General features: G+C 43.5%; 2 protein-coding genes across 2 annotated transcripts in view; both read left to right on the top strand.

The window, feature by feature from the left end:
* Positions 1 to 636: 636 nt before the first annotated feature.
* Positions 637 to 4872, top strand: elovl7a (ELOVL fatty acid elongase 7a). Its single transcript, XM_028996568.1, has 8 exons — positions 637 to 749; positions 2058 to 2129; positions 2205 to 2395; positions 2866 to 2946; positions 3269 to 3325; positions 3432 to 3537; positions 3621 to 3757; positions 3932 to 4872. The coding sequence occupies exons 2-8, from the start codon at positions 2066 to 2068 to the stop codon at positions 4160 to 4162; spliced, it is 867 nt and encodes a 288-aa protein (XP_028852401.1). The 5' UTR covers positions 637 to 749; positions 2058 to 2065; the 3' UTR covers positions 4163 to 4872.
* Positions 4873 to 8169: 3297 nt separating this feature from the next.
* The window catches only part of pde4d (phosphodiesterase 4D, cAMP-specific), a 112781-nt gene continuing 96068 nt past the window's right edge, over positions 8170 to 24882 (top strand). Inside the window, exons 1-2 of the mRNA XM_028995122.1 lie at positions 8170 to 8323; positions 20296 to 20390. Of these exons, the coding sequence (XP_028850955.1) occupies positions 20349 to 20390 (42 nt within the window). The 5' untranslated portion in view covers positions 8170 to 8323; positions 20296 to 20348. The remainder of the gene's footprint in view (positions 8324 to 20295; positions 20391 to 24882) is intronic.

The following is a 24882-nucleotide window of genomic DNA, read 5'->3' as shown; positions in this document are numbered from 1 at the left end:
TAATATAAGGAGGAGCTGTCAGGGTGGGGCTGTCACATCTACCACCACCCACCACATTTTACATTTACGGCATTTATCAGACGCTCTTATCCAGAGCGACTTACAATCAGTAGTTACAGGGACAGTCTCCCTGGAGCAACTTAGGGTTAAGTGTCTTGCTCAGGGACACAATGGTAGTAAGTGGGATTTGAACCTGTGTCTTCTGGTTCATAGGCGAGTATGTTACCCACTAGGCTACTATCACCCCGGTAGTAGCCTAGTCTATTCAAGGCAGAGTGAGGTGAAACCAACCTGGAGGATAAATTTGTGGTCACAAGCCAACTTCCCTCAAATTGACAAATTTCTGTGGCTGCAGAATGAAACGTCTCTACATTAAAGAAAGAAAGTCCAGTTGCCATGACTCAACGTTCAGACAAATTCACCTGGATGACTGAAAATCTTCACAAACATAATATAAGGGAAGTAAAAAATAATAATACGATAATTATATGCCATGCTGTGGACCTGCCGTCAATCCAAATCGCCGCTTCTCATTGGCCGCCCTTGTGACGAGCATCCGTTTGAGCCAATCAGAAGGAGCGAGTCCCGCCTACCGACCCGTGATAGGCATACTGGGCCCCGCACGGCGCGATTAAAGCGAAGGCCGGGCAGGCCACTTGTAAATGAGGCTTCGCGCCCGGCAGCGTCGGCGGCGCAGTCGGTGTTCTCGGTTTTGGTGGCGAGGGTCGCAGGCGTAGGGACGACGGCAGGTGAGGCTTTTTTTTTTTTTTTTTTTTTTTCTCTCCCCTATTCAATCCGTCAGTGGAGGCGTGTGCGTTCCTTTTATTCAACTCCGGACAAGAGTTTTTGTCTTCTTCCTTTCTTCGCCTCAGCACGCATGAGCGATGTTGGAGCATCAGGTACCCGGCGCACCTGTCGTCGTCCAACCGCGGCCGTGTTTTATTCATCACTCGCTTATTTTTAGTGTGGCCAGATGAATGAAAGGGGGAAATTGGTAAAGAAGGCAGTCCGCGCCCGTGTGCAGTTTACTGAACTCTTGCCCGACCGAAGGAGGAAGTTTTGGTGCTGAAGGACCATCGTCGCACCTGCTCCACCCTGTGCGTTTTGTTGCTTGTTTAGTCAGATGTAATTAAAACGACCCGAGTTCGTGGTGTGGTCGTCTCCCGCCTCCGTAATTCTTTAATTAAGGTGTTTGCCTTTCCGGAGGCGCTGCGTTCCGATTGGTCCCGGTCTCTTGCTCGTCATTGACGCAAAATAAACAGAAAATGAACTCCATGCTCCGTAGTGAGGGTGGGGGTCGTCGTGTAAGGAGACCTGGTGACCCGGGTGGGGGGTCAGTGGTCTCTCTATCAGAGCGCGAGAGAAAGCTGATCGGCCCGACACACCTTTTGTCGCAGCAGGCGTGTCACCTTGCCACACTCGTTGTGTCACTTTGCCGAACTCGAGGGACCGGACGTGCCCACGCTTGACTGTCGGCGGGGGTTGCCGTGGCGCCGGGGGACGCAGTGTTAAAATGTCTTCACCGTGGGAGGGTCGGGTTTTTTGGTTAAGGGAATCCCTCTGTTGTAATTGGGACCGCGTGTAGCGTGCAAATTCAGACAACTCATGCTGTCTGGTTTGAGACCCTTTACATGAAGATGATCCACCTTGAAGGAATTTCATCATAAAAAAAATAATCCTTTGTGCTCATGGCAAATAAAAAAAAAAATTTTTTTTTTATATATGTATATAGAATTGGGATATCATATAATAAGGTTTGCTTTTTCAACAAGATCCCCTCCGAACAATATTCGTGGTGCAGTGGACACTCAACATAAACTCCCATTGTCCCGGGACACAAGTGACCTGTGTCTCCTCAAGCTTGTTGTTGGTGGGGGTCTGGATGGCGAACGGTTGAATCGCTGATTCTGCCCTTTCTGCTTCACAATGGCGTTCTGTACCACGCCGTAAATGAACCATGTGTACCAGCACCGTTGCGGTGTGATGGAAGCAAAACAAGAGTGTATCACTTTGATTCAAACTGGTGTCATGAAATTGCTTCGTTTTGCTTTTTCCAGCGTGAAAAATGGCGTTCCGAGAGTTCACGTCAACAGCTGAACGCGTCTACGACGAGTGGATAAAAAATGCTGGTAAGTACGCGCGTTGTTATTGCTCGAGATAAAACTGATGAAAGTCACACCTAATCAGACCCTCCTTCCCTCCAGATCCACGGACTGAGGGCTGGCTGCTCATGGCATCGCCGCTGCCGCAGTCGCTCATGATCGTGTGTTACATCTACTTTGTCCTGTCTCTGGGACCCAGACTCATGGAGAACCGAAAGCCTTTTGAGCTCAAGCGGATTCTCGTGGTGTACAACTTTGGTGTGGTGGCGCTTTCTTTGCACATGTGCTACGAGGTGGGCCTCTTGAGTTCTGATGTCAGATGGGCTCCCTGTATGTGCTGGTTGTCACGTGGTGTTATGCAAAGTGTCTCCACATTAACTTTGCATGCTAAAGGAGCAGATTCCACACGAGTCTGCGGAGATCCGTGTGTGTCAACCCCCCAAGTCTTGACTTAAAACGTGTTTGACTGGATTCCGCTCGATTGAGTTGCGCTGCTTGACATTTCACACAAAGATGAAACTGCTGAAACTGGGTGTCCCCATCCCCCCTTTTTATATAGAAAACACCTGTTTGATTAAAGATACACCCCCTTATCTGTCAATACAAGATCAATTTGCAAGCAATATGTTGCCTCAGAAGAGTTCAGTACTTTTCCAACTTGCTGTGCTGCAGTGACATTTTAAGTGGGAGCAGGGATCCAAAAAAAAAAAAAAAAAAAAATTATTATTTTTTTTTTTCTTTATCCCCCCCCCCCTCTCTCTAGTTCGTAATGGCTGGATGGGGTACAGGCTACTCGTTTCACTGTGACCTCGTGGATTATTCAATGTCTCCGCAAGGCGTGAGGGTAAGTACAGAGGAATGTGGCCATTCCTGTATGAGGATGAACATCAGTCCAGTCCTGTCACTGTTCCCCCCCCTATACCCACATTATAGTATTCCTCCTGCCTGGAGGAATGCTGTCCTGATTCTCCAGGATTTGTGGATTTCTGAAGTCCGCGGCACTATCGAGGCATGACCAGGAAGTGGTCTCATGTCCAAACAGAGTTTAGGTGTCAGTCTCCGCCTCCCAATGTACAAAGAAACCCCTAAAATGTTCCATGTAAGGCTTTTTTTTTTTTTTTTTAAAGATTTAAAAATTTTTTTTTTTTTTTTTTTTCCTCCAATAGATGCTAGAAGTTTGCTGGTTGTACTATTTCTCAAAGTTTATCGAGATGCTGGATACGGTTAGTCTGCATTTTGTCCCTCATTATTTCCCCCTCATTTTTGGAAAAATGTTCTGTATTTAATACTTTTTTTTTTTTTTTTTTTCTCCCCTCCTCCCCCCTCTAGATTTTCTTTGTGTTGCGGAAGAAGAACAGCCAAGTCACTTTCCTCCATGTTTTTCACCATGCAATCATGCCCTTCACATGGTGGTTCGGGGTGAAGTTTTCTGCGGGTATCTATGGGCCAGTTATGCTTTTGAGTATTTGTAGCCTCTGAGTGAAACACTAACCTCCATGATTCGTTCTTCGGCTGTAGGTGGACTCGGGACGTTCCATGCCTTACTGAACTGCATTGTCCATGTGATCATGTACACTTATTATGGCCTGTCTGCTTTGGGGCCCAGGTACCACAGGTTTTTGTGGTGGAAAAAACATCTCACATCCATACAGCTGGTGAGTCATGCCTCCTTTTATTTCTGGGGTTTTGTTACACTCATTTTGAGCAGAGGCTCCAATTTATTAGAAACAGCTCTCTGGGGAGAATTATTTTTCAGATTAGTACATTTCTAAAATCAACGTGGAATATATATATATATTTTTTTAAAAGTGATCTTTTTCCTTTTCTAGATCCAGTTTGTCATGATCACCGGTCATATTGGTCAATATTTCTTCATGGACTGCCCCTATCAGTTCCCAATCTTTGTCTACATAATTGGCCTTTATGGCGTATTGTTTCTGGTCCTGTTCCTCAATTTCTGGTACCATGCCTACACTAAGGGTAAGAGGCTCCCGAAAATTCTTCAGAAAAAGAACCAGGTACAGAACGGCAATGGTGCACACCACAGCAAGGATGACTGAGTTGATCTGGATTAAACATCTGTCTCTGCAAATGCAATCTGACAATCTTTTGGCTGTATTTTACATTTCCATTCCAGGCTTGTATGTGTATGAATGGGGGAACTGCTAGAACTAAGACTGGCATCTTTATTCCCCCCCCCCCCCCCCCCAGTCTTCAAGTATACGCTTAACATCTAGCTCAGACTGCAGGATTATAGGTCTTGTACCCAAATATCTTTTTATTTTAAATGTTTTTTTTTTTTTTTTTTTGTACATTCTGTATTACTGGATGGTAGAGAAGTCCCCCTGGGCGTGTGAACCATCCACCTGAAAAACGTGTGATGAACCTCTTTTAGTTCAGAGTTTTTTTTTTATTATATATATATTTAAGTAAACCTCAAAGGATAAGGAGACATTATGCTGAAGGTCATTTTAAAATCTGGTTCCTGGTTAACTGTGCACCCTTGGTGACTTATTTTTATATTTTACCTTTTTAGAAGGTAATGTTTGGGCTTCATGTGGTACACTCCCACTGCATGTTTACCTAGTGCCTTGATCACTGAGCACAGGCTATGAATGATGGGTAATGTCACATCTGGCTGCTTTGTCTGTATTTATGAATGTCCAAGGTTTCCATACCACCAGACAGGATGACGCATCTATATCAAAAATGACTGCAAATGGTTGCAATTTTAAAAATGTATTTATCAAAATAAATGAATCTTGACTAATTGTGGTTTATATATTTTTGTGCTTTTTTTGAGTTTACAATGAAATTCTGTACAGAGGTGTGGTATGCACAATTCAGATGACTGGTAGCCTTCATTGAAAACCCAACATTTTACATTACAAAGTGGCGCTTTAGCTCCCCCAGTGGCCTAAACTCAGGGCTTTCAGGTTTTATCCGTTTTGCAGCGATTACGGTGTTAAGATTTATGACTCAAATATTTCTTCACTTAACGCCCACACGGAGTACTTATTTCTACTCCACAAATTGTCCACACACATTGAAGGCTATAAACTATTATCTTTTTAGATTAACTGTTTATAATTTGTCAATTATATATTTCGGTTTATAGCCCAGATCTGCCTTGCGACACTTTCATCCCAACACCGTGGCTCCCCGTGGCTTTAGACAATAAATATTAATTTAAGCGTATTTTGTTTTTTATTGTACTTTAAAAAATGTTATTAGAATCTTTTTTTGTTGCTTAAAATATGTTACAAACGCCCTATATGTGTATGTGACGCCATCCCCACCAGAGTTGGTAACCAGTAGCCTTTTTTGCTGAGTAAACAGTTGTTTACAATATTTAGTGTTTAAGCTGATAAGCAAGCTGTGATAAGTACAGTTGAGTTAGCATAGTGCCACTAGACTTGTCTGGGTGATTTAATGGCTTCTACGCGCATATTCGTGCTGGTAAAAAATAGCAATTTCAAGCAACGCACTAGCCTATTTTTTTATACATAAAAAAGTAAAAGCAATATACGCAGTGTTATCTTCATTTTACATGTCAAAATGAATTTGTGGCTCCAGTTACTTTCTCTTTTGTTAAAACCGCATCCAAATGGCTCTTTGAGTGTTAAAGGTTGATTTAGATGACGGCTAAAATGCTCCATTCTAATGGAGAGGACCATTTCACCAATCTGCCGATTATTGTCTCAGCAAAGTTTCCCCTCTACAAATACAGCAAATCCGGGCATTTCAGTTTGAAAACAGTCGACTCAAAAAATCTAGAAGCTTTTTTTGGACATAGTTGTAACCCACAGAAGACAGGCCACAAATATATGACATATTTCGATACCCCAATATATATATATTTTTAATATTTATAATTAAATTCTGATATAAGCTTCCATAAAAAATACACTTCTCCTGGACCTGAGGGAAAAAAGCCACAAGAAGTCATTTCATTCCAGTTGTATTTTACTTTAAAGAAGTAAAAATAAAAACTTTATTATATTTTAAATTATTATATTGAAGCTAAAATAACAATAAAAGGCACTGTTTTTGAACTGTGATATGTGCAGGTTACATACAAAACAGTTATCTGCATCTTGAAGAAGAGAAACTAACAAGCCTGCCTGTTGGTGTGTAATTTTTTTTGGTTCATAGGCGAGTGTCTTACCCACTAGGCTCCTACCACCCAGACACTTTATGCCAGCGTCTATGTATGCCAGCGTCTATTATGGCTGACCTCATTTTTTTATTCTCCTGATATGTGTGGTACAGACTTTGTTTACCATTTACATTAAAATAGATATGTGATGTCCCCGATCGTTGCTGATCATATCACATGGTGGTCTTTGGTTAGTGAGTAGTGGGTGGTAGCAGCCTAGTGGGTAACACACTCACCTATGAACCAGAAGACCCAGGTTCAAACCCCACTTACTACCATTGTGTCCCTGAGCAAGACACTTAACCCTTAGTTGCTCCAGGGGGGGGACTGTCCCTGTAATACTGATTGTAAGTTGCTCTGGTTAAGGGTGTCTGATAAATGCTGTAAATATAAATTTAACACTTGTATTTTCAGGTTTAGTCAGTTTTTTTTTTTTTTTGGGAACTTTTGTATTATCTAGTGTAAAAAGTAGGTCGCTAAAACAAAGCGACTCACCCAGTTATCATTCATATAAACTGCCCAGCTGCTTCACCTGTTACTGATGTTCCTTACAGAGCCCTTTATGCTCGCATGTCCAACTTTTGGCCTTTGTAGCCCACCATTCACTTATTTAGAGAACCACGCTTGAAACAGAGCAAAGTTTCCTCCTCTGAGTATGCTGGTATTTATTTCCTCCCCAGAGACACTTCATTGGAGACAAATAAAGCTTAAATATAGATGCTTGGGGAGTAAACAGCTTCTTTCGTGTCCTTCACCTCAACCTAAACATGCTTTTTTTTGTGATAAATATGTGGTTTTATTCTGGATAATCGTTGTGAAGATAAGATACATTTGCTGCTCTGAGGACGATGCCACCCTGCCAGCTGTATTTTGAGTTTGGTAAGCACTCGGCCCGCTCAGAGGCTGATGTGCTGTGTCTTACAGACCATCTGTGGAGGGGAGGCTGCACCAGCATCATCCTCGGAGAAGAGGGTGAGACACGCTGTAATTTGTCTACGAAACCTGCAGCAGTGGGTGTCCAAGTGAACACAATGCAGCTTTCCACACAGCTGCCTTCATGTGCAATTTGTACTTTGGATTGTGAGCCCTCTTTAAACATAAATTCACAAATATAATTTCTACAATTTTAATTTGGTGATTAAACACATGAAAAAAGCATAACGTTTGTCATAATCATTTTTGTGTGATACTAACCTTAGTACTAATTATGTTTGTCATAATTCAATTTAAGAAATATATCTGTAATGAATAAATAATTAATGGACGTTTGTATTTTTGATTTTTGTGCCTGATAAACAAAAATGAAAATCGTGTATAACCAATGTATAGTTTTTGACATTTTAATAATTTGCTGCTCAACCTTCATGATCTTGAGAGACCAGGTATGACCTTTATTTCTTAAAATAGTGACGCCTGAGGAGATTCTGACTCAGCGCCTACACCTCACATTATCACTTTTTATATGATCTGCATGCAGCATTGCTGTGGCGATTTGCTGACCGTCGGAGGACACTTGTCCACTGACACGTGCTGTGATGACAGTGCGTGATGAATGATGAGTCATGAGAACGAGAAGCAAGTATAATTGAAGTTCCTATAACTGCCATTCTTGCTGCAAGGCGTGTTGCGTCTTGCTCCACATTCCAGAACCTTTGCATCTGTTCCTTCGTTTGATCCGACGTGCCGCAGATTCCTGCTCATGCCTCCCGCTGAGTGACAGAGGAAAGTGGGGAGTGGGACAGGAGAGGAGGTGGGCAGTGTGGCCGGCCGTGGTACTGCGGTAGCTTGTGTTCCCTCCACCGCCACAGGGGGAGAACTTGGTGGGGGAGGAGGGGGAGGAGAGGACGCGTGTGATTGGCTGAGGCCCTGGGAACTCTCTGTTGTGGATCCATCCTGGAGCCAGAGAGCATCGGCGTGAGCCACACTGCCACAGGAAGCGTAGACGACGCACTCCTCCCTGGCTTTGCTTTGTTTCTCCTGCACGGCTTCGCTCGGAGAACGTTGGAGTGACAGCAGCGACGGGACGGGGCGAATTCTCCCCCGTTGCTCCCCCAGGAGAGGAGTAAGTTACTTTTTTGCCATTTTGTCCCCTCTCACCTGCTTGCCTGCCTCGGTGGTGCATTTGTTCTGGAGCTGTGGACTGCGTTCCTCTTACCATTGATCTGAAAGTTAGAGTATCGGATAATCAGCCACTGTGTAAGTCCTTAATATGCAAATAGACTGACCATCTGTGTGTTTGTGTGAGAGAGCAAGAGCAAGGTGACTTTCCTGTCACCAGCCTCATTAGTAAAACTGTCACTGCTTTTTTCCTCTCCCTGTCACTCTGCCCAATGTCCAGGGCAGTAAACAAACCAGATCCCTGCACAGAAGAGTAGAGTTCAGAACTTCCTGGAATCTCCAGTGCTGCTGCGGCCGGGTGTGGATTAAGTAGAGGCTGGCGTGGGGTTTTGTCGGGATGTAGCTTGGGGCTCCGGCTATGCCGGTGTTCCACAGCAGGGTGGAAGAAGGTTGTGGAAATAGGCGGACTGTTTGTGTGTTTTCTTTCCATGTGTCAGAATTTCCCTGATGAAATAAAGGCGCGTTCGGACATTCCAGCGTCATGCTGAAGCACCCAAACTTCCGTGGCTTTAGCTACGAAAAAACACAGGTTAAATTTTCTGAACGAGATGTTTTTATTGCCATCCACCTGTCATCCTGGATTCTACAGGCCGCACAAAGAACGCAGTCACGGTGGCGTCCAAAATGCAAATTTGACTGCTGGCCTGTACTACATTCTCTCGCAGGCACTGCCCGGTTCTGTCGTGAGGTCAGAGTGTCGGCCCCGCTGTTATTTCACACATGGAAATGTGCTGTGAAGAGGCTTTGTGGGTGTTAGATGTGAGCAAAAAGCCAGCGGCTCATGACCGCCTGGCCAGCTAGTGACACGGTCTTAAAGGGCCTGTGCTGGTTCTCACCTACAGCATTTCTCTGGTATGCCTGACCCGTCATCAAATTTGCATGGAGGCAGCTTGTGTCAACAGAAAAAAGCAGTATATCTTGCCTGCGCACATCACATAATACAACACTCTGCACATATATAGAAAATATTGAGGGATCGGTGTAGTTTCAACCATTTGGCAATATTCTCCCGGTGCTTTCCTTAATTCACAGATATGTTTGAAATGAAATACTGATAATCTGAATTTTTTTTTGTCTTGTTAGTGGACATGATCCTGAGATCTCTACAGCCTTTTGAGATCCTCTGTATTTCCCAGCACTATTTTAAAGGAAATAAGGGGGCTTAGGTTTCTGTAACTTCAATAGATAGATGAAAGAAGAGGCAAACTTTTCAACAGAATGTTTCATTTGTGCTCCATGTGCCAGTTGGATTTGTACCCTGTTGTTCATTGAGCCTAGGGTTAAAACAAATTATCTTTGTCAAGGAACCTTTTTGATGTGATGGAAACAAGAAGAGTTGTAAATGCTGGTCAAAGACAAAGTGATCTTTGGACGCACATTCGCACATTAGGTAAAAATAATATAATAATAAGGCAATCTTGTTTTAAGTATGAAATGGGTTTGACTAAAAAAAATGTTTTTGTCTGTTCACTAAAACTAGATTTAAATAGACATTCTGACTAAAATATGACTACATGCATATGATGCAAAGACTACACTAAAACTAAAACGAAGACAGGCTGACAAATACAAATATAGCTGACCCATTAACTGTTTATTTTGTTCATTATTAAATTTACCATTATTCACCATGTCATGCGCCTATGCTTCCTCCTTTACATGATGTTATATGACAGTCCTAGTTTTCCTGCCCCACGTTTGATATTGCATCTTGTTAACAAGCTATTTTGTTATCTAAATGTTGAACTTATTGCTTCTTCAGGTATTAGTAAAGATGCTGTCAAACTGGCAGAATCTGAAAAACAATTGTGTCAGCCTTTTTTTTTTGTCATATTGCCAAGTCCTACATGAATCTCTTCTCGTTTTCATAAGGACAAACACAAGCAGGTTCTTACCATCACTTCTCTTCCCCCACAAGTGGGCATGCTAAATGCTGCTATGCTAAAATTATTGATGGTCTTTTAAAAACATTATTACTTTTGTCTGAATAAACTGTGAGTGAGTGACAACAAATTGCCCCCATAACTTACTTGTCTGTAAGTCGCTTGCATGTTTTGGCTTCCCTACCACTGTATGCTCAGTTTTCCAGGGTTTCACATTCAACATAATGATCCAAACAAAACTGAGCAATCAATACATGTGTTCAGCGTATTTTAAAGCTGAAAGAGAAAGGAGTCTTTCTTCTAAGTCTCAGGAGACACATAATGAGTTACACAGACAGCTGGCAAACGGCGATGAGAAATGACCAACATCAAAAGCTCTGCAGCCAAGCCAGTGCTCATGAACTCAGATAGGCCTGAGAACTCAGTGTGGCCCAGTGTGGCCTAAATCCTCTCCAACAAACAGATGGACGTGTGGTTCTGTATTCATCACTTTGAACATGCTCTTTCATGCAGGATGTATATCTTGAAAGCTGTTAGGTATTTTCACCATTGCCCTTCCCAGTACCCGAGTTAAGGCGGGATTCATCCCCGCTGAAATAAAAACAGTTAAAATCCCCATTGTGGTATTTATTCAAAGAATGCATAGGCCTATTGAGTAAAATACCATGCTAGAATAATACCAACTTTTTTTTTTTAAAACTCATTAAGCGGCATAGCAGGTGACGACAGGGCCGGCTCGTGGTATAGGCAACATAGGTAAATGCTAATGTGCCATCCATCCAGGGGACGCCAAAAACAAAAGAAGAAACCAAGTATATCCAAGTCTTCTGCTTGTAGTGCATGCAAAGGAAGCCGGGATTTAAAAAGCTGTACTTGTCGGGTCGGTTCGTAACGTTCCAGGCCTGATTACAGCTCGAATAGGCAGCTTTACAACAGCGGGAGGCTTTGAGGAAGCATCAAATCTATGTCGTCAAAATCATAGCAACTCGTGAGATTATTACTAAAAAATATATCTGTATTTGTACAGTCAGTTGGGGACTAGTCCATTGTTCTTCTCCCAGTTTAAGTCTGGAAGAGAAGTGTTTCTTTCTCGATCCCAGAAGCACCACTCTGAGCCTGTCTGCTGCATATAGCCAACTGGAGGACCTGTGTCTGTCAAACCCGGACTCATAGCCTCAGCCCGATTTCAACACTGCACTGAACAGTTTTCAAATTTCATATACTGATGTAATCACAGCGATTCTAGTAAAGGTTATTGACATTTTATTTATATAACTTGGCCTACCCTTTTTTAATTTTGTTAATATTGGCAGTTGTGAGAAGTGTCATTGTTGGGTTTGAACATATTTGATATTAGCCATCCAGTTACGATAAATGTCATGTTTTTAGTTGTTATAATCTGATGAGGAATAATTTATTAGATTTTTGTCTTATTTTTCCCCCTGATGAATTGCCACCTTATCGTGGTTAGGGGTTTTGCGTGCTACAGTGACCCTAAGAGCAAAATCAGCAGAAGCTCAGGCTTCAGGTAGGACACTCAAGTTGCACAGGTCTTAGGGAAGAGCTCCAATTACATGACAAAAACTGAGCACCCCACCCATTTCCTGCCTTTGTCGCCACTATGTGCCCCCTGCGCATTTCTGTCTGCCCCCTCATATATGCCTGTCTAGAACTGGCCCTGAACATTCCCATGATTTTATGGGTTTTACCCACACAGTGTGGAGGCTATGAGAATGAATGGATTACACGCTTTATGTAAATAAATCATGAACTGATTTATTATAGCAAGGATATATAAACCACTTGAGCAGATGTTACATCCCTCTTTTCTCCCTTAAATGCGTTCAGCAGTCCGAAAGTCCCAGCCCAGGTTTCTGTATCTGGTCAGTGTGACACAATGTGTGTTTTAAGTCATAGTTTAGTCTGTAAATGTACGATTGATGCCCAGTTTCAGCACTGCACACTTGGTTTGTGTCGACCTTTACATTTTTGGTTTCCCTTGGTGATATTTGTAGTCATATTATGTATATAATATTATCATACATATCATATCTGAGACCAATCAGCAACAGCATCAGTCTGTGGGTTGTAGGTCTTGTGGTGTCAAATGCCATCTAACCCTTTTAAGTCTTGCGAGCTAATTATGTGGACCCACCATGGATCAGATTTGTTTTTCCAGCACATTCCACAGATGCTCCATGAGACTGAGATCTAGAGAATTTGGAGGTCAAGTCAACACTTCATTATCATGGTCCTAAAGCCTGAATAATGTCTGCAGTGTAGCAGGATGCATATTTTCTGTTACAATGAAGGGGTGTAGATGTGTCAAGGTAACAAGGTAACTCTTGAATGCACCACTTTTGTCACGGGGACAGCCAGGAGACAGCAAGAGAGGAGAAAGCAGCAGATACAGTCACAGGAGGGCCGATGGCGTTTGATCAGGCGTGCAGGATTTGGAGCGGCCTGAGCGCCAACCTGCAGAGCAGCGGTGAGGGGGGAGCCGTGGGGATGACACATGGAATATTAAAGGATTCAGTCTTTATCGTGGCCAGTTGGAAGATGAAGGTGGCAGGTGAAATAATAAACTTCAGGCAAGGGTCAAGTCTGGAAGGCGGCGATGTACGGGGGGGCATTCAGAAGCGGTGTCGGGGTCCAGACGGGAAGACAGCAACATCGGAGTCAATAAAGAGCTGGCAGGGGTTGTCCGGTTGTGCAAAGCAGGGTTTAGCGTAAGGCGTGATCAATTAGAAGGAAAGCAACAACAAAAGGACAGAATGATGAGCAAGCGAGGGTCTAATATGGCGGCCAGATGTTTATAGTCAACGGCGACCTTGCCCTCATCTGCTTCTGGGTTGCCGTCAGCGTAGTCGCCCATGTGCCCCTTGTATGTGGGGGGTGGACCTGGAAACATAATATTTTTACATTTTTTTATAAAATGTCTTGGCCTTGTAAATGACGCAAACCAGCTGATCTGACAGAAAATGTCCTTCTTCAGAGCATGACACATTGTTTTATTGCTCCATGGTCCAGTCGTGATGCCCAATGCAAGAGTTTCGGTGTACACAACAACCTGTGCCCCACTTTGTGTTCTGCACCTTTACAACAGGACCAGCATTAATGGCTTCAGCGGTTAGTCGTACAGTAGATTAGATCAAGCAGTCTGGTCTAGCCATCATCAGTGAGACTTGGGCAACCATTTCATTTGTTTCTTCTGCTACTTCTACAAATATGAAGGAGTCATTGGAGATTTAAAAACAACAATCTTCATGTAAACACTAGAAACCACCCATGCAAATTCACACGATACCAAAGTCATCAGGTCTATTTATTTCCTGGAACAGCAAACATCTCAGAGATTGTTTTCATGGGTAACAGTGTTTCTGCCGATTGGGTTTGTTCCACTAGCGCATGTACGTCACCCTCGGACATAACAAGCAGCCTGTTTCATTATTTTGTCATTTTGGTATATACACCAATCAGCCATAACATTATGATCACCTTCCTAACATTGAGGAGGTACCTCTTTTGCTGCCAAAATATGCCTGATCTGTCAACGCATGGCCTCCACGACACCTCATAAGGTATGCTGTGGTATCTGGCAGTCCACCAGTAGCAAACTCTATTTCCATGAAAGGGTGTACGTGGTCACAACCACAGAGGAATTTCAACATTTCCCTAAAAATCTCTGCAGACCATCTCCCTGAAATGCCAACACCACAGCGGTCATTAAGAAGGCACAGCACGTCTGCACTTCCTGAGAGTGCTCCTGAGAAATAACATCAGCCAAAAGCTGCTGGTGACCTTCACCCGCTCCACCATTGAGAGCATACTGACTTGCTGTATCCCAGTAACGTTCTCCCACAGCACAGTGTCAGATCAGAAGAGGCTGCAGTGGGTAGTCAATCATTGGCTGCCCCCTCCCCTCACTGAAAGACATTCAGACATCCGCTGCCTCAACGGAGCTGAGGGGATCATCAGAAACCAGAACCATTCTGCTCAAGCCCTAAGAGGTTCAGCAGTACTAGGACCAACAAGCTGAGAGACAGTTTCTTCCCACAAGCCATCATTGCAATATATGTACACAAATTCATGTCTCGGACAGTGATGCTGTTAGCCAAAATCTCAAGCAATCTGCAATATTCTCCACTATTGAAAAGATGTGCATCTATGTATTGCTTTTCTTCTAGTTTTCTATACATACATACATTCATACATACACACACACACACACACACACACACACACACACAAAATGCTTCATTACTGACCTGTAAACTGTGCGCCATGGTTGTCCATAACTTCATGTCTGAAGACTTGGTTTTATTGTATACTGTGTACATTGTTTGTATTGCTGTCTGTACGGCACTGATTACCGTCTGAACTTTCTACTATCCTCTGTGCCACATTTTTGTCATTTTGCATCATTATGTAGCCAATACAATTTAATTGTATAAGACACATCCTGCTTCAGTGTAATGACAATAAAGGCATAACTAAAGCATCACATTGCTTCTGGTGGTTTGCTCTATCCACTTTTTATCTTCAGGAAAACGAGGAAAGCATTATTCATCAGACCAATTCTGGTCCTGTTCTTATGCTATCATGCCCATATGGTCTATGGTCTATGGTCAGTGGACACGGGTCAGAACGACTGTTCTGTGCCTACACAACCCAAACACGACAAATTGTGATGCACACCTTTCTATCTCAACCAACATTAACATTTTCATCAATTTGAGCTACAGTTACAGTTGGATTGCACAAAATGGACCAGCCAGTGAGCCGCATGTTCATTTCATCAGCACTCATGACTGCTGAAAACCGAGAACATTCCACAAGAGCTGCAGTTTTGGAGATGCTATAACCCAGACATCATAATTTGGCACTTGTTAAAGACACTCATATTGCTCATATCTTCTTACGCTTCGGCTGCACCAAATTCAAGGACAAAATTTTCACCAGTTACCTAATAAATCTGACCTATTGGGTGGCTCTCCAATGACATAATCATTCACTACCTGCCTGTGGTCATTATTATATATATATGGCTAATTGGTGTATTCTATTCCAAAGTTGTACAGATTGAATTCTTTCATTTTTCCATGCTGGTTCCCAAATATTAATTTAGTCTCTAATAAAGTATAATATTGTTTGTTCAATATTGATGTACAAATGTGATACAAAAACTCTTATTGACGTGTAAATCTAGGTGCCAAGAACTGATACCAATTTATTTTATTTATGTAATTGTTCATGAATCACACCCATCATACATAAGATTTAAACTTTTTTTGGTCTTTCATTCCTTTAACCCTTTTATTTTACTAACCACATGGTGGCGCTGTTTCATCACTCATTCTGAAACATTCTTTGGGTGATGAAGCTGTAAACTCACCTCATTACAAACCCATCCCCTTGCTGCCACTCACTCAGCTCACCCCATTTTAGAGACCATTTGCCTTCAGGCTGCTTTCATCTGATTTTTGTCCATGAAGAGTCTGGCCTGTAATTTATATAAAATTCATGCTAATTCGCCCGGGCGTTCCTCTGCCATGGTAAGATGTTTTCTTCATTGCAACACAAAATGAAATAAACTCAGTGTTACTGCTGAGACTGTTTTTAAGCAAGCAACAAATTTTAGGCTGCAGGGGATTTTACTTACATTCTGCATAATTTGAGATGAATTTCAATTATATTTCAAGGAGATCTTCTTTTTCTTTTCCTATACTGCAGAAACAATTCATTATTGGTTTTTATAATGAGTGTGGACTGTACAGTAGATTCTCTTCATGAGCTTTTGTGTCACAAAAATATACAATTTAGTGAATATACACAATGCAGCATCAACCTTCAGCCTTCTCAAATTCTCCCACACCACCCCACTGCTACGTTCCCTCCACAGGCTCCATTAGTATTCACAATACTAATGCTGGCCTACAAAGCCAAACATGGGGTTTCACCATCCTACCTCATAGCCCTTATTATACCTCACACTGCACCTTGCACTCTCCACCGCTAAAGGTATGAGGAACATGTTCGTCTAGACTCTAGACTCTTCTCTGTCTTGACCCCTATGTGGTGGAATGAAGTTCCCCTCGAGGTAAGAACAGCACGGTCGATGAGTATTTTCAAACGGCAGCTTAAGACCTTCATCTTTAAAGAATACTTACACTAACTTGTAACTTTCTTATTGTCTGATTATGCAGGAAAATCTACAACAGAATGAACAAAATTCAAGATTCAAGATTGGTTTAATGTCAGTATAACAGTATACACAGTATACCGTGTATTTAAATCATGTTTCACAATGTTTCCCCCAATAATGCAAGAAAAATATATGTATTTACACACTAAACTAAACAATACTGATTAAAACTAAAGCTTATCTTTAGTTATCTCTTTGAGAGAAAAGTAAAACTTTTCTGTATAATGAACAGGTCGAACAGAACATAACTGGACAACATCATGAAAGATGATTGTAACTGGATATGTTGGATATTTCAAACAGGACACACAAGACAAGCCAAACATGTGCAAAATGAGTTGAGATGTGCAAAAGGCTGGAAGTGTATTTTTGTTGACTTTAACACAGTGTTCTGTTGATGGCAGTGCATTGAGAGCTCTGACTGCTTGTGGGAAGAAATGATTGTATTCCTAGTTTGAGTCCTAGTGAACCTGAACTGATGACTTCATTGATGGTAACATGAAAGCACGTTGTAATTCGCTCTGTAATTCGCGTCTGCCAAATTCCATAAACGTAAATGAAGTTCACAGTGGAAGTGTGCACACAATGCAAGTCTCTTTTAAAATGCATCTCGTCATTTGAACTGCACAGCTGAACTTCTTCAATTTACTGAAAATACAAAAGGTTCCTTCTGACTCACCCTGCAGTTGTTCTTAGCTCATTTATGATCTTGACTCACAGTGAAATTGAGGCAGATAAAATTAGTATTTCAAGCCTTTAGGCTGGAGTGTATGGTCTATGTACAGTGGTTTAAAAATGTGTTTCTTACTTTTTTTAGTGTTAGTCACATTCAAATGTTTAGGATCATCAAATAACATTAAATATTTGCCAACGACAACACAAGTAAACACAAAATGCCGAATTTTATTATTAAGGAAGAAAAACATTTTCTAAACCATGCCCTGTGTCACAAAGTGATTGCCCCCTAAACATTATAACTGGTTGGGCCACACTTATTAGCAACAACTCCAATCAAGCGTTTATGATAAGGCCACAGCATCTCAGTAGGACTAAGATCAGAATTTTGACTAGGCCACTCCAAATCTTCATTCTGTTTTTCTTCAGCCAATTAGAGGTGAACCTGCTGGTGTGTTTTGGATCATTGTCCTGCTGTGGTTTAAGCTTGTGTTCACCGACCGATGGCCGATTTTTGGCAGACAGCAGAATTAATGGCTCCATTTAACACAGAAAAACACACTACCACCACCATATTTTACTGTTGGTATGATGTTCTTTTTCTAAAATAATGTGTTACGTTTACTGCAGATATAATGGGACACACACCTTGCAAAAAGTTCAACCTTTTTTCTCATCAGTCCAAAGAGTATTATCCCAAAAGTCTTGGGATCATCAAGATGTTCTCTGGCACAATTGAGATGAGCCTTAATGTTCTTTTGCTAAGCACTGTTAAGTTTTGTTTTAACAGGAGGGCATTCACTTTGTCACACAGGGCCATGTAGGTTTAGATTTTTTTCTCCCTCTATAATAAAATCATTTACTTAAAAATCCCATTTGCTGTTGACTTTTGTTGTCACTCAAGCTCATTGAGACATACTGTATGTGATTTTGGGCTAAATAAGAAATAAATGTTGATGTTGTTGTTGTTTTTTGATTAATATTTATTATTCATTATTGAACATTTAAGAGCATTTAATTGTGGCTAACATGGAAAAAAGTAAGAAATCAGAGAGGGACAAACAGCTTTTCATACCACTGAATGCTCTTGTATATAATGTATGTATATATATGTATTCTTGTGTGTGTGTGTGTGTGTGTGTGTGCGCGTGTGTATATACACACACAGACACATACACACACACCTCAGAGTTGTACATGAATTCAGACTATACATATATTTGACTTTCATCTATTAACGTTTCATGTCAGAATGTTATGTATGTGTAAATTTTTGGGTTCCTGTGTGACTCAGGTTTTAGCCACATAGTCATGCCCAAAAGGTTAATCGTGATTAAAGTGATTTAACATTAGCATTTCAAAGTGACTTTGTCTCCTTTATCTGACTTTCATAAGGTATTTGGCTGGACTAACAGAAATGACTTTGATTCCTTTCATGTGCTCAAAATCATTTTAGTATCAGCCTGAAGAAGCAACACATTTATAGCTGCAAATTTTCTTACAGAGCGTGACATTGCAAGTTTGACCATTTTTTATTCTTTATGAATAATCCCAGTTTGGTAAAAATGTGCCCAAGGTCTATATTTGAAGATGAGACACTGTTGTTCAGGGCTGAATTAGATGATCAGCCTCACCTCACAGCAGTGTCTCAGCAGATCAATTCTGCTTCAAACAGTGCTGACTTGGGTCAAGAGCAGGGTTGATGTCTGAAATACTCCTGATGAGCAGTCAGGGCACTTATATGACCAATGTCTCTCTAATATATCCAATGAACTAAACAAGGGGAACAGACGATTAAAAAGATGTGGTCAATGCCCTTTGCGCAGTTTGAGGCAAGTCAAACTATTAAAGTTGTATCAGTCCCATATGAGACACGACCAGGTGAAGCATAGCATCATTTTCCGTCCTTTCTCCACCTTGGTTTCCTCCCTTTGGCCACTGTGTAAATGTGTCAGTGGACATCACAAAGACCATCCAAGACCATCAACATGGGAAAAATAGAGCCCCATGGTGCAACATCTGCTAATAGTGCAAAGAACATAGTGTTGAAATTGTTGTGGCTGGATCCATAGATTCTAGATGTTGGACTCCATACAAGAGAGCTTCATAAAGAGTGACATGGATGGGAATGGATGTATCTCTCTCTCTCGCTCTCTCTCTTTCCAGTTCACCATCAGGTTTCGTACTCTGCATCTGCATTAGGTAATGTCGACCTAATATACTGACTGAGGCTGTGAGGGGGGGGTGGCCGCCTTAGAAAGATTATAAATCGATAAGGACCGCTGGCCGGCGTGCTTCCTGTAATTGGGTGGCTGAATTGAGGCGTCGACAGAGCTCTCCACGCTGAGATTTCCAAATGGCGGAGGAGAGGTGATGAAGAGAGCTATGAGCCACAAGCTCTCGTCGTCAAGCACGTCCTCAAGCGAATGAGAGCTGACAGCCCCACACTGAGCCAATACGAGCTCATCCCGGCAAGAACCACACATTGATCTGAAGAGGACAGCCTCCTTCATCACTCTCAGAGAAAGCACCATGAATCTGAATCACTCCAAACATAACATGGAGGTGGTCCTGGGGGTGGTCCCATACGCCTTTTAAATGCCCTTCAACAAATGGAATTTGTCTTATTATTGTTGATAATGATGTAATATCTCCATAATCAATAACAACTCAATAGGTTTTGGTCAAATTGATACAGGATACAGGCAACAGGATTCATGATGTTTATTTCTACACCAAGCTACAGAAGTCAATCAGACTGCAGTTCTTTACTCTAACCTTTTATGATGTTTCCAGTTTGTCCTCCTGGAGTTATCTGTCAACTCTAAAAATTGTAATGATGCCAGGACTATTCTACTGAGCAACATCATGTCCATGACAGACTGTCCAGGCCTTTTACTTTAAATGCCTTGAGTGTTGTTCTATGTGCCATTTGCTGTATAAGTGAGCACGTGCATTATTTAATACATTATTTTTCAGTGGCCTTAAATTTGCATCATGCCACGATACAACATGTGTCACCCATCATGTCCATTAATAACCTGATCTGATTATTCAGACCTGGTGTTTTATGGCACTGCAGTGGATTTCTCTCCAGGTGTATGGATGAAAGGAACCTAGTCTAACCTGATCTCTGCTTCTATATCTGTTCAGCCGGAAGAAGCCTGTGCTGTCTGTGGTGGAACTCTCTGTGCTGTGGGCACACAATGCAGAAGGATGTCAGTGCCAGGGACGGTCACACGGAGAGCGTGAGTAAACACCTTTATGTCCATCACAATCTCTCACCGTGGGACCTGCTGCAATTCACATATTAAATAAATGAACCCCCCACCCCCCCTCATACATAAAAAAAAGTTTAAGGCAACCGGCTTCAACGCATTTTTAAGTCCTTCCAACTGCACGCCTTTGTGAATTTGGAAAATAAACCTCCATATTGAACTAGTACATTTTTGCCAGCTATACAAGCAGTCTGCCAAGCAGAAATGCAGAAAAACTAATATCTGAAGAAGGATTAGCTGATTTTGAAAGGCTGATTCTGAAAAAAATATGTTTTGGAATAAAAACTGCTGAAATGAAATAAAAGGCCTGTTGTTGGGTAATGAGCATGAAATAATATTTCACAATAATAAGCATATTTGTATATCAGAATGAAATATATATATTACAATAAAGATGTCGTATTTATTTATTTCATTTTAAACATGCCTTTTCACTTCCTTCACTGTTCCTCAGAGGTAACACCATGTCTGACTGTCTGATGTAATTACACAGCCCTAAAGATGTCACATGATTCCATCCATGTGACTGGGAGCAACACGGAAACGAGGTAACGTGCCTCCTATAAATTGGCAAGATGGCCCCTGCCAGCCGCTCAGTCACTGATTGACACACGTCAATGAGACTCGGCTCCACTCCTTCTTTGAAGACTAAGACTGTTCCTGACCTTCTCTTATCCTCTCTCCTGAACTCCTTCCTCTTGTCCTGTGCTGTGTACTAAATTGTACTATAACGCCGGTTCGCGTTCGCATATTAAGTCCAAGGGAACTTACCTGCCTCCTTGTGATCCACCGCACCGGGGTTCCTCGTCTCCTCCTACACGTGCTCACGTTCTGGTTCCGTGGACCGTGACAGAATGACTGAGCCCACTGTAAATCGGCGGCGTTTTTGCGAGGGCTTGTGTGCGTACTGCGCTTCCCCCTCACACAATCGCATAAACTGCCCTATTCGTCTGGGAAACAGGGCGCCCAGCTGATCGTGCCGTTCCGATAAGCTGGGCCAATTCTTCCTCATGTTCTGACGCCAACCTCACGACTTCCTCTCCCAGCCGTCCTGGAATGGAATCAGCACGTCGTCTCCACCACCGCCTTTGTTGATTCCGGGGCAGCTGGAAACTTCATAGACCACTCATTCGTTAGAGCACATCACATCCCCATGGAACCCCTCGCATCTCCACTCACTATCACCTCTGTGGGCAGTTGACCCGTTTCCTTGGGACCCATCACTCACCGTACGGTTGCTCTCCAGCTCTGGATCGACTCCCACGTCGAAAAAATCCAGTTTTTTATTACCACAATCATCACCTCACCACTCCTCCTCAGGTTCCCCTGGTTTTCTCTCCACGAACCTCATCTTTCCTGGTCATCAGGCGTGGTGTTGGAGTGGGGAGCGCATTGCCATTGCCTTCTGCCACAGCCCTCTCCGTCTTCCACCTTGAATCCAGAATCAACCCATCCTGTTTTAGATAACATTCCTCCTTGTTACCACGACCGAGCTGCCGTCTTCAGCCTGTCCAAAGCTGCCCAGCTGCCACCCCATTGGCCAGGCGACATGGCCATTGACCTGCTACTGGGAACCACTCCAACCTAGAGGCCATCTCTACTCGCTCTCTAAAGCAGAGCAATTGGCCATGGAGCAGTTTGTGGCCAAGGCACTTCAGAATGGCACCATCCGCCCAACAACCTCACCGGCCATGGCACGGTTCTTCTTTGTTTCCAAGAAGGATGGTGGTCTGAGACCCTGCATGGACTATCGTGGCCTCAACAAAATCACCATAAAAAAAAAAACGGACACCATTGCCCCTTACTAACACTGCCCTCGACGCCCTCTCGGGGGCCATGTTTTTCACAAAGCTGGATCTTCACTCGGCCTAGAACCTCATCCGCATCCGAGAGGGCGACAAGTGGAAGACAGCATTCATCACCCCCACTGGTCACTTTGAGTCATTAGTTATCCCCTTAGTTATTAGCATTGCACTCGCCGTCTTTCAGCTGTTTATTACCGACGCTCTCCAGGACATGCGGGGACGGGGGGTGTATGCTTACCTGGATGATGTCCTCATCTACTCACCCACCTTGGAATCCCACATCCAACATGTGAGAGCAGTCCTGAAGAGATTGCTCGCCCACCGACTGTACTATAAGATGGAAAAATGCACCTTCCACCAGCGCTCCACCATTTTCCTGGGTTTTACCATCTCACCCTAGGGTGTGGGCATTGAGCCCAAGAAGCTGGAAGCAGTGGATTTGTGGCCCCTACCCACGATGCTAAAACAGCTGCAACGGTTTCTTGGGTTTGCGAATTTCTGACCACAGATTCCATCCATGCCTGACCACAGATTCCATCCATGCCTTCAAGTCCCTGTGCCTTCGTTTCACCACTGCTCCTGTCCTTCAACATCCAGATCCTTCACTTCTGTTTGTTGTGGAAGTGGATGCATCAGAGGTAGGTGCTGGCGCTGTCCTCTCTCAACGCGGTCCGGACCGGGAATTGCACCCGTGTTGCTTCTTCTCACGGAAGTTCATTCTGACGCAGCGGTGTTACATGGTGAGGGACCGTGAGCTGCTAGTAGTCAAATGCACTCGAGGAGTGGCGACACTGGCTACAAAGCTGTGACACCCTGAGGACACTCCTGCTGTTGGTCCCCGGCATCCTCTTCCCATTCCTCATTATCCCTGGACCCACTTGGCCTTGGACTTTATCACCGTTCTCCCTGAGGCCAACGGAATAACCACCATCCTGACCATAGTGGATGGTATGGTATGGACCAAGTGGATGGTCCACTTGGTCGCCCTGCCCGGCCTACCGTCCTCTGCCACAACTGCTGACCTCGTGCTTCAACAGGTTATCCGCCTCCATGAGTTTCCCCAGGACGTTGTCTCTGATCAGGGACCCCAGTTTGTCTCAGCTGTGTGGAAGGCCTTATGCCGCCTCATTGGTTCCACCTGCAGTCTCTTCTCTGGCTACCACCCTCAGACCAACGGCCATGTGGAGAGAACCAACCAACAGCTGGGACAATACCAGTGGTGCTTTGCGTCAAACCATCAACGCACCTGGCCCGGTTTCCTCCTTTGGGCGGAGCTGGCCCATAACCTGCAGGTTTCCTCCGCCACCGGACATAGCCCATTTGAAGTCTGTTACGGCTTTCAACCTGCCATCTTCGCCCACCAGGTGCCCGCAGGTGGGGTCCCTTTAGCCCGTCAGATGATCCGTGGCTGCCGAAATGCCTGGAGAACAGTGCGGTCGGCCCTCCTCACCGCCACCCGGAGGACGTCAGCCGTTTCGGATCCTCAGCTGGATCAATCCCCCTCGCCTACCGTCTCCAGCTCCCTCCTACTGTCTGGGTCCATCCAGTATTCCATGTCAGCAAGCTGAAGCCATTCATCTGATCATCTGTTCATCCGCTGGCTCCAGATCCGCCACCGCCACGTATCGTCGACTTACACAATCCAGCGCATTATCGACTCTCGGCGCAGGGGTCGGGGGTCCAATATTTGGTGCACTGGACCAGATATGGACCCGGAGGAGCGGTCCTGGATCCTGTGTTGGTTCATCCTGGACCCTTCCTTGGTGACTGAGTACCGGCAGCATACCGCTTCTGCTCTGGGGCCGTCGGGGGTCGGCCTTAGGGGGGGGTACTGTCACATGATTCCATCCATGTGACTGTGAGCAACACGGAAACGAGGTAACGTGACTCCTATAAATTGGCAAGATGGCCACTGCCAGCCGCTCAGTCATTGATTGACACACATCAACGAGACTCGGCTCCACTCCTTCTTCGAAAAGGAAGACTGTTCCTGACCTTCTCTTATCCTCTCTCTTGAACTCCTTCCTCTCGTCCTGTCCCATACTAAATTGTACTATAACAAACCACATAATTGTTGTTTGTAGCATAATTATAGCATAATTGTACGAATGACAACATCTGTGTGGTGTTGCGGCTTACGCCGGTTCGCGTTCACATATTAAGTCGGAGGGAACTTACCTGCCTCCTTGCGTCCCACCACACCTCGTCTCCTCCTACACGCGCTGGTTCCGTGGACCGTGACAAAAGATTGTTATTGGAGTGAGAATTGTGGAACATCTTGTTTCTTATGAAACACATTATGGAACACCTGTTATTTCTTTTGTACTTTTTATATTTTACGGCAATGATTCTGAAACATATTATAAAATAAATGTGTCGAGTCCACTGCAGGGAGTGTGCGTTTTTCGTGTGCTTTTCCGCTTCACTGTGATTTAGCTCCTGCTGAAAGCACAGACTAGTTTTACACTGCAGCTTCATCCAGAACTGACATCTTATTAGAGTTCAGTCCACATGGTAAACAAAGCTCTCCACCAGCACCGTTGGGGCAGGGGGTCTCCCCCAGGACCTTAGCACACTTCATGATGGACACTTCTGGAGAATGTCACACTTAATTAGCTCATGCTAATATTTTTTTTCCCTCAAGAAAGTGAATTTCA

This window comes from Denticeps clupeoides, chromosome 11, assembly GCF_900700375.1.
Source record: "Denticeps clupeoides chromosome 11, fDenClu1.1, whole genome shotgun sequence".
In the NCBI taxonomy this organism is placed as follows: domain Eukaryota; kingdom Metazoa; phylum Chordata; class Actinopteri; order Clupeiformes; family Denticipitidae; genus Denticeps; species Denticeps clupeoides.
This window is presented reverse-complemented; position numbering and strand designations above follow the sequence as displayed.

Coding starts and splice junctions, on each gene's coding strand:
- elovl7a (XM_028996568.1), top strand. CDS start 2,066: ATGGCGTTCCGAGAGTTCACGTCAACAGCTGAACGCGTCTACGACGAG. Junction 2,130..2,204: donor CGAGTGGATAAAAAATGCTG/GTAAGTACGCGC, acceptor CCTTCCCTCCAG/ATCCACGGACTGAGGGCTGG. Junction 3,326..3,431: donor TTATCGAGATGCTGGATACG/GTTAGTCTGCAT, acceptor TCCCCCCTCTAG/ATTTTCTTTGTGTTGCGGAA.